Source organism: Puccinia triticina, chromosome 2A, assembly GCF_026914185.1.
Source record: "Puccinia triticina chromosome 2A, complete sequence".
NCBI classification, from domain to species: Eukaryota; Fungi; Basidiomycota; class Pucciniomycetes; order Pucciniales; family Pucciniaceae; genus Puccinia; species Puccinia triticina.
Genome location: NC_070559.1, coordinates 5,110,179 through 5,119,656, shown reverse-complemented (window position 1 = coordinate 5,119,656; position 9,478 = coordinate 5,110,179). Strand labels below are relative to the sequence as shown.

At 45.4% G+C, this 9,478-nt stretch overlaps 3 protein-coding genes across 3 annotated transcripts; 2 read left to right on the top strand and 1 right to left on the bottom strand.

Moving 5' to 3' along the window:
• Window positions 1–267: 267 nt before the first annotated feature.
• Window positions 268–2,424, top strand: PtA15_2A559 (uncharacterized protein; the record flags this gene model as incomplete). Its single annotated transcript, XM_053166590.1, has 12 exons — window positions 268–330; window positions 458–557; window positions 657–714; window positions 788–875; window positions 955–1,046; window positions 1,128–1,332; window positions 1,399–1,458; window positions 1,533–1,598; window positions 1,669–1,700; window positions 1,778–1,847; window positions 1,914–2,010; window positions 2,090–2,424. 12 exons carry the CDS (start codon window positions 268–270, stop codon window positions 2,422–2,424), a joined length of 1,266 nt encoding a protein of 421 aa, XP_053017797.1.
• A 1,691-nt stretch (window positions 2,425–4,115) lies between these two features.
• On the bottom strand, window positions 4,116–5,156 carry PtA15_2A558 (uncharacterized protein; the record flags this gene model as incomplete). Its single annotated transcript, XM_053166589.1, has 7 exons — window positions 4,116–4,244; window positions 4,385–4,454; window positions 4,517–4,557; window positions 4,619–4,662; window positions 4,740–4,822; window positions 4,894–4,918; window positions 5,090–5,156. The coding sequence occupies 7 exons, from the start codon at window positions 5,154–5,156 to the stop codon at window positions 4,116–4,118; spliced, it is 459 nt and encodes a 152-aa protein (XP_053017796.1).
• A 147-nt stretch (window positions 5,157–5,303) lies between these two features.
• PtA15_2A557 (uncharacterized protein) lies at window positions 5,304–9,284 on the top strand (the record flags this gene model as incomplete). The annotated part of the gene is made up of 8 exons (XM_053166588.1): window positions 5,304–5,543; window positions 5,632–5,769; window positions 5,905–8,045; window positions 8,131–8,395; window positions 8,467–8,610; window positions 8,696–8,884; window positions 8,967–9,038; window positions 9,147–9,284. 8 exons carry the CDS (start codon window positions 5,304–5,306, stop codon window positions 9,282–9,284), a joined length of 3,327 nt encoding a protein of 1,108 aa, XP_053017795.1.
• Window positions 9,285–9,478: the final 194 nt, after the last annotated feature.

Below are 9,478 nucleotides of genomic sequence, written 5' to 3'. Positions count from 1 at the left end.
TGAACAAGAGGGCGCGCTATGTAGAAAACTCAGCGGGCGAACAGCCATTAGAGACGGGCTGGATCCCTTGGAGCCTTCCGCCACTGCCGAAATCCCCAACGCATGGCCGGGTACCCAAAGGGACCCAATCGTGGGCAGTGTGAGGAATGGAAGTGATCAAGGAGTTACCTCGAGAGGTTAGCGGCCTGTATACCTGAGGCCAGGAACCGTTGCAATCATGCACTTACAGCTTTAGCCAGGATTTCATTGTTAGCAAGCATTTCATTGATGGACTGGATGTTTTTGAACCGTCCCGACGAAGTTAAATACATTTCAGCCCACGTCCAAGACGTATGCTGAACCATCTCCCCTCATTCTCATTACTTTCGTTTATCAACCATCACGCGTTGAACTCTTCTCAATCCAAATATCCTCTCATTTTTTTCTCCACTTCGACTGCTCGTTTTCTGCTTTCCAGTTTGCCTCCAATCCTTCACATTCACAAATCCTCGCGATGGGCAGTCCTCTGGATGCACAAACGGTGAAGCTGATCAGTATCACTCAGACGTACTTCGCAGGTCAGTCAAACGCTCATTTCAACAAGCTTAAATCAATGGGATTGCTAACCGACCTGTCTCTAACTAATCGGCTGAATCTCGGGACTTGAATGACCAAAGCCATGTACGCGGTTGCACTTTGGGATTGGATCATTTGTCTTCCAAAGGAGTACAGAAGGTAGATTTTCTACATCCTCATTCAAATCATGCTTTCGCGTAGCATTTTCTTGATGGCCGATGTTCGAATTCAGAATCTACAAGGCACCTAGGTCTTTGATCAAGGTCCTATATTACTTCAATCGCTACTATACCTTAGCCAACTTATTGGTCGTTCTTTACGTGGGTTCTTTTAGGTCCTGGGCCCTTGCCGCGATTACCCAGATGCTAAATTCTTCTCTCGAGTGTATGTCTTTTATAGGGGTTTAACGCGCAGATGACAACAGCAGAATGTGAGAAGTTTTACAAGTGGGAGCCTGGAGTCGCTTCATTCACGACCATCTTTGCGGAAGCGTGAGCGCCCTGTTTTGCAATCTCAACAACTTAGCACGAGGATACTGATGAGACAAATAAAATGAACAAATATGACATCAGAATTTTGGTAGTCAGAACTTACGCGCTGTGGGGAAGGAATAAATACATCTTAGCTGTTCTCCTCGCCGGCTTGACCATCGAATGTGTTGTCTTGTTCTTTGCGGTCACTCAATTTCATGCGGTCCCAACTAGAGATCCCACTGACCCTAACAGCCGAGGAGCTTGTATCGCTGGTGGGGGGCCGGGAGGGCATGACTGGTCAATGGTAAAACAAAAAAACTTTCTGGTTGGCGTTTGCGTGACACTTAGCAATTCTTTGCCACCATTTTAGGCATACTGGGTTTCACCAATTGTCATGGATACCCTCATGCTCATCCTCACTAGTATTCGGGTTAGTAAAATTTCTCTAGATCAACATTCCGTTAATCTCGTTAATCAGGTGTTTTATTTCTCCCCCTTCAACAGGCTTTCCAGTATCGAAACAGAGGAGTTAATAGCGGTGTTTTCCAGACATTCGTCAAAGATGGTCTCGTAAGTCAGATTTCAACTGACAGGAAATGCGCAAATGCTGATTTTGTACGTATAATCCAATGTCTCCCAGCTCTACTTCGTCGTGGTTTTTAGTGTCAACTTGTGAGTCAGGCTTGGGGTAGGCAGAAACGTACCCCGAGATTTAAATCTGAAGTCATTGTACGCGTTGGATTGTTTAGGATCAACACTATCTTTTACTCTTTACCATCCCCAGCTCTCCAAGCGATCAACAGTCCAATGTCACTCTTGGTAAGTTATATCTACTACAGACATCTTACGCCGCTTCTAGACGCTTACAACAGGTTGTTTCATTAGATGACGTCCATCATGTGCTCGCACATTGTACTTTCACTGCGGGGGGAAGAGAAGGAAGAGATGGAAGCTGTCAGCAAAGACTGGCAGGTCAATACTTGTCAGTTTCCCCAACCTTTGTCGTTTTTTTGCGTGACCCCTTCATAGGATGAACAAGGCTTCAATTCCGTCCAACTTAGTTCTCAAAAAGAAAAAAGAGCAGAGATCAGGTGCCACTGCCACCCAGGAAAAGAACAACACTGGAGCTCATCACGATTTCGATAACGAAGGTATCTATCGGAACGGTATAAACATGCATCCCTTTTCGATCTCGTCTCCTTCCGCGCACCACCCCTCAGATACGTACACCGCATCCCTAGACATGAACTCGAGCGGGTTGATTCCAAGTGAAGGTTTTATGAACCCAACCTACGAAGGCGTTCAAGTCGATATTGAGCACGGTCGCAACTACGACGAAGAGAAGAGCGCAATTAACGACAGTCAGACCAAATTGGAAGTCCTTGCCAAGTCCTAAGTATTACCACCGCAGCGTGCAAGGTTTTCTCTACTTGAGTGACCTGACTCTGGAACCTTGGACCCTACCACTCATACTCATCGGCATTACGAAGAAGGCATGCAAACACATGTTTTGGACAATTTTTACATCTACAATTCCTCCCGTTCCATCAATGCTTCCACGGATGAGCTGCCTCTATTTTGGCTTACTTATTTTCGCGTAGCTACTTATATGTATTGATATATTCTCTTTTGACCTTCAATGTTACACTTGTTAGCAGGACAGAACGCCAATCCAACCACCTAGTAAAAGTAGTACAATCACTTAGTATTTAATCTTCTCAGTAGTGAAATAGCCAAAGTGCTAGAAGAGGTCTTCTGTAAAATCCCGTGTTGTGTTTTTAGTACAATGGGGAAATATTTGTGACTACAAAATAAGTTCACTTTCTCAACCGGAGGAAGTCCTCCAGTTGTGTCAGTATATAAAGGCTGGGTTACGTATATCCCAGTTAATCTGGGCTTTGCTAACATTGATTGATGGTAGTACTAGGAGTTTCTCATTGCCGACAGGCATTACTCCTCGGTGAACTGTACTGGTTCGCCTAGTAGCATTACTTAACGGCAAACTGGGGAATGCCACTTTGCACAGGAGTATTACCGAGCTTTAACAAAGCCTCTCCGGAGGAGGGCCCCGTAGGATCTCCTTCCGTTGCTTCTCCCCGCCCCTCAGAAGAGGGCCTGATGAAGTTCAGAGTATTGCATACTACTTGGCCAAATGCTATACGCCATTTCGACAAGCATCATTTCTGCCGCCAAGCTGGTACACTTTTATACCAGCCGGGTGGGCAGGAAATCCTGCTGGCTCATTAGTATAATCTGTATAACCAGCTGACAATTTTGCTCGCCAGTCAGCACACTGCCTCAGCTCGGTGATCAGGCAATCTAGCTTGCCAGCTAGCTCGCGGAGGTACACTAATCCTCGGCCAACGGGTGCGCCCCAGCCGGGACGGATCAGCAGATCGCCGAGGATCTTTGGCAAAGTGTTTTGTACCATTTCGCTCAGAAAATTTGCTCCTCGGCGAACGTTATATTCTTCACCAGCTCAGGAGTCCGGCAATTTTGCTCGCCAGCTGGCAAATTTTCTACCAGCTCGGCGCATGGTAATCCTGCTCGCAGTTGCTACAATGTATACCAGCTTGACGAGCAGGCATTCCTGTCCGTCTTCTGGCATAGTCTCTACCAGGTTGGCAAGCAGGCTCCGCCGAGCGGGCGCAGATCGTACTAATTGAGTGTACCAGTTGGTACAAAGTGTACCAGCTTGGTAGCAGGAACAAATCTTAGTGAACCGGTTCATACCATTTGGTGGATTCTCCTCGCCGAATTGATGTGAAGGATTGCTCCTGATAGGTGAGCCGGTACATAGCAGTTCGCCAAGGATCATTTCCCATTGGCAAAGTGTCTTTTTACCATTTTGCCGAGGAGATTAGTTTCTTGGCGAAGTGTTGTGTCCTATTTCGCCGGGAAGCTTTGTTTTTTGGCAAATCAAGTTGTCCCATTTGGCCAAAGATCCTGGGCGGTTTTGACAGGACTGCCACATGCACACCACTTAAATCCTTAACCTGCCTGCCACGATATTTGCACGGCATCGCTGTATCATTATGTTGACCTCGAGTAGCTACAAGAAAGGGATGAAATGCTCGGTGATTGTTTTCAAGCTTCCCTCTCAAGATCTCCAGGACCAAAGCTCATGGGCAAAAGTTCGCCTAGAGTTTTCTTCGTAACTTTCGTGGCCAGATCGTCGGAAGAAGAAAATGAACTATGTGCCATGTATATCGGCATCTGTGCACGAAGAAGATGAGATGTGAGAGTCATCAGATGAGTAACGATTGTGGGATCAAACCATCATTTGCCTCGTGATACGCGGCATTCAATAGTCAGGAGAGATGAATGGGCAGGAATTGAAAGCGCGTGTACTGAACTTCCAAGCTGCAAAACTCTCGTGCAAATTGTCTGCAAACCCCGCAAGGAGAGCATGCTCCGTCGATATCACTGTAAAATGCGCATCAGCTTCCAATCAACCAAGACCTCATGAGACGAATTTTTTCACGAACGTTGCTACTGCCAATGCCTTGAATTCCTTTTTTCCTTCGCTCTATCAATACATCAAGAAGGGTCACCAAACAATCCGAGGGAAAAAAACGTAGGTGACGCACGACGGCCTTGACAAACGCTGTCCTTTCGGCACAAGATCCTGGGCCTATGTAATTTCAAAATAGATGAGCGAGTAGGCTCATTTTGTTTCTGTTCTTCATAAACATCTACATCACTACTTACTAAAAGCAGCATTTTCCACATTGCATCCTGTGATCACTTCATCATCAACCGTCAAGATTGCGGCCCCTACGCGAAAATTCGAACTTTGGGCGAAAATATAAGGCCATGGTACGCGGCGCCGATCGAAGCAGTTTCTCGTCGGACGATCACTTACTAGGGCGAATACGAGAATTCGCGAGCTATATCGTCGCATAGGGAGTCAGCTATAAACTCAAATTGCTCTTCACTGCTAAAAATCCAAAACTGATGTCAAATTTCTGCAGGAAGTCTAACTGTAGTTGCGCAATATTGGCTGGTACATACGAAAATATAGCAGTTTTTGGTCAGCAGGCACAGCTCCTCAGACCAACCTCGTAGAGCAGCCAGACACAACCTGGCAATTAGATCGTCCGGTACCGATGGGTTCGTCGTACCCATTCCGCTGCGTTTGAAGAATTAAGATCGATGTCAACAGGGCCCTGTTGGCTTGAAAAGTTGTCATACACCGGTAGAGAGTGTGTCCCAGAGTCAAGCGCGTGACAGGTCAATTACAGGCTGGAACAGGCGGGAGAGCTGGTGTGTGACATGTATGTATTCCACCCCGAAGCCACGCAGAGCGACGACAGTTCGAGAAACCCGTCTCAAGAACCAAAAAACAACACTTTCAAGACTTCAAGATCCATCATGTCCGTCGTTGCTGCTTCGGATTCAAATGGCAAGATGGCCGGCTTTCTTGACTCTCTGGTTGACTCATCTCCTGATACCAGCTCGAAATCGATCAAGAACCACCTTGTTCGGATAGACAATGAGATCACTCGAGTACAGGTTAGAAGACCGAAAATACCCATTAAATGTGCAATCTATCCAAACTGATTAATATCTCTTTAAAATGTGGGGGAAAACCCAATCCAAGACTGACATTCAATCGACCATTAAAGCTGGATGGTCAGATTTTCAGCATCAATCGATCACTGGATCGACATTATATCACCAATCCGTAAACCTAGAGGCTCAGCTAAACCAAATCGACGAAAAACTGGACGATCCTCAAGTCAGTATTTATCACTATAGTTAGCACATTCTTTCAAAACCATCCTCTTTACTCGCGTACTCCCTATCAATCCAGCCTCGGGTGCTAATATCACATAATACTTTTGATTTTCGTGTTGCTCCTGAGATACCTTAGAATGGACTGGTCCCCAACCTACTTTCCGCCATCAAACATCACCAGGCCGTTACCGCCCAACATTCTGAATCGTCTCAAAACTTGAAAGCCATCCAATCGCTGTCAGCTGCCTATCACCAACTGGCGATACTTTCAAAGCTCGTTCATTCAGACGATCTCATAACCGCTGTATCAAAATTACCACAAACCAAATCAGAGGTGTCACTTTTAAAACAATACCAATCAGCGTCAAGTCTTGCCAAGCGAGCCGTGCATCGAATTCAAGAATTGGAAGAAGACCTAAAGCAACGGTTGATTGATGATGTCAGGGCGTGTGTTACTTTTCAGGATGAGCACAAGCAAACAGAGGACTCGATCTTCAAGTTCAATTTATTCGTCAACGCTAGAACACCTCAGCAGCCTCAATCGTTAATTCAATGGAATTCAGCTGTTGATGCTCTACAAACGCTTAGTGGACAAGAGTTTATCACTGCTCACCTTCAAAGAATCTCAAATGTCTTGATCGAAAAAATCGTTACTCCTCTCATCAACTCTGTCATCGATACTTCAACGCATCTGAAATTGATTCCCACCGAAACTTCAAATGAATCATGCTGTGCATTGACCTTCGAGCAGCAAGCTGAGGGGAATTGGCTTGATTTGTACGATTCATTTCGCTTACTGTTATCCACCCTTCAAGACAAACTTTTGACCAAATCTCTTCAGAATACATTCTCTCAATACTTATGCTCGCCCCTTGAAGCCAAATTACTTACCGAAGCTCTAGATTCTGGCTTGCCTAGTTCTCCTCGTGATAAGGTCCGTCTCAGTCAACTGATGAACCTCTTAGATCAAACTCGCCTCTTTGGGAATTGGTTACAAGATCACGATTGGCTTTCCAACCGCCAGAAGAATCGATTGGTAGAATGGTGTAACAACGTCCAAGATCGATTCCTTCATAAAGTAGCCACTCGGGTCTTGGAACGTGCCAGGAGTGAAATGGTTACCACACAATGGGAAAGCGTTGTAGTGCAGTGGGAAATTATACCTGAAGCTGAAATTGTACCTTTGACCCGCAAAGAAACTGGCGCTGGCCACGAATCATCCCCGGCTATCCATTCTCCTACATCTAGTGCGCCCGTCGACACAGCAAACTATCAATCATCCGAGTCTCCTAAGCAAGCTGCAGGCTTCAGGTCTTTATTCAATCTTGTTTCAAGTACCTCTCATCATAATCAGCCCTCAGCCGACACGATATCCAAGCCACCATCCCAACAGCCGGCGTCGTCTACCTCGCCATCCTCCAAGAACTTTCGATCTTTGTTCAATTTTGGCCCCGAGCGAGAAACCGTCCTCAATCCTGAAGCATCCGACGAGCCTTCATCTTCGTCAACAGAAAAGACCTCTTCTCCCGAGATCATCGACCGCTTATCCGAGTCTTCTCTGCCTACATCCCAGACAAACAAGCCGTCTTCTCCGTCAAGTTCTCTGCCTACATCCTTAGCGGATGAAGCAAATAAAAAACCTGAGGAAGATGTGGATTGGGACATGAGTGGAGAGCTCTTAGCAGATCCAGCAACGTCATATACATCGACTTCTACCAAATCTCACGCCCCTTCCTTGAAAGATACGCTAGACGAAGAAGTTGAAGAAGACGCATGGGGTCTCGATGAATCAAATGAGGAGCCAGTATTGGATGTAGAGTCGCAGGAGGATGGTACGACCGTCCACGAAAGTCCGAAGATCCAAGAACACACGTCAGCCACAATCAACCCGACATCGCTACTTGATAAAGAACTTAATCAAGGCGAGGAGGAAGAAGATCCTGACCCGGATGCGTGGGGCTTCGAGCAAGAAGAAGCTACTCCGACCGCTGATGAAGTGATGAGATTGCGTGGAGGCCTGCCATCGCCTGTCACGAGTGAAATAGATGATGACGGCTGGGGTTGGACCGATGATATTCCTAGTGAGAACCCAACTCAGGAAATCAATCAGCCCCAAGAAAACCCTGCAAGCAACCATTCTAATACGGCCGTTCCAGACAACCTATCTCTTGGTAAAACTGTCCATGTGGGACAGCTGACAATTTCTACATTAGCGCAGAGGGTTTTGGAAATCGTTCAAGAAGTCGTCGATGACGCAGCTGAAACTGAAAAGCCTGAGTGAGTTTAACTACACGATTTATCTGATCAGGTCAGGGATGGAAGATTACTTCTAGTTTTACTGATTGTCTGTTACCCCGAGAAGTTTTCCCAGCCCTTTTCTCTCACAGTCTGCGCCTGGTCTGATCAAACTGGCATTGGATGTGGTAGATCTGTTCCGGATTGTGATGTTTGTTCACCACTCGAAGCTGCTCGACTCAGTTCCCTCACTTAGTGTCCAATTTTCAAACGACTGTGATTGGTTATCAAAACAAGTCCAGCTTATTCCTCGATTAAATAATTTAGAAGAGACTACAAAACTCTCTGAGCGGCTGAAGGCCCTGGGCGTGACAGTTCGAGAGAAGCAAATGGTGATGCCCATCTCAGATCTCGATTTAGTCTCGATTGTTTCGCTTACAACAACCTGATTATGATTCTCTAGACTAATCAAACAGCTGCTTTGATGGAGTGTCTTAATGAAGCCGAAGGCTTCGTGAAGACTTCTCGCGAGGACCGATTTTCAGCTTGCGAACGAGCATGTAAACAAGTTACCCACACCCTCGCAAGTCTAGCACAAGTTTGGAAGGTAAGCCAACTAATCATCCGAAATTCTCCCGGAATAATGTTGTTGACGCACCTGTGATTTTTTTCTTCTTCGGTTAATTTGATAGCCGGTCATGCTAAGATCAGAGTATCTGAATTCCCTGGGACGCTTAGTCGAATCTGTACTCCAACGGATCTTGAATGAGATTGAAGAACAGATTGACATCGAAGAAAACGACTCAAAACAATTGAACATCATTTGCAAATCGCTCCATCCTCTGATCAAGTTATTCGACTTACAACCCGACTTCGATCATGTCAATCTCTCCTCTTTCTTACGTTTGTTTGACAGACTGATTGACCCCATGATTTGTTTAATGCTTATTGTTGATTTCGTAGGCCGATATCTATCGATATGTTCCGAGCTGGTTTAAATTTTGTTTCCTGTCTGAATTACTAGAAGCTTCGATGGTACGTCTAAATCACAACCCCGCTTCTTCAAAAAAAAAGAAAACTTGATAAGATTTCTGATTGATTGGGTTCTTTTCGTATGTTACTGAAAATTACCAATCATTTAAGGCGGATATAATGTGGATGTATCAAGAGGGACATCTCAGTGAATTCAGCCGACAAGAAATTGTCAGATTGATCAAGGCGCTCTTCGCCGATAGTCATTTGAGAGCCAAGAACATTGATCTAATCCTTTCCAATCAGTGAACATCTGCTTTTCCAGCCTATTTTCTTTCAACTCAGATTGCTCCAATGAACTAACGGCTCAACAGTTGTAATCATAAAACTCGATTTATTGCATATGTAAACCTAAACATCAGATTGATACTCGCTAGACAATTTACATATGTAAATATGTTTTCTCTAGGCTGTAAAGCTGCTAGCTCTTTGAGTGAGATCCG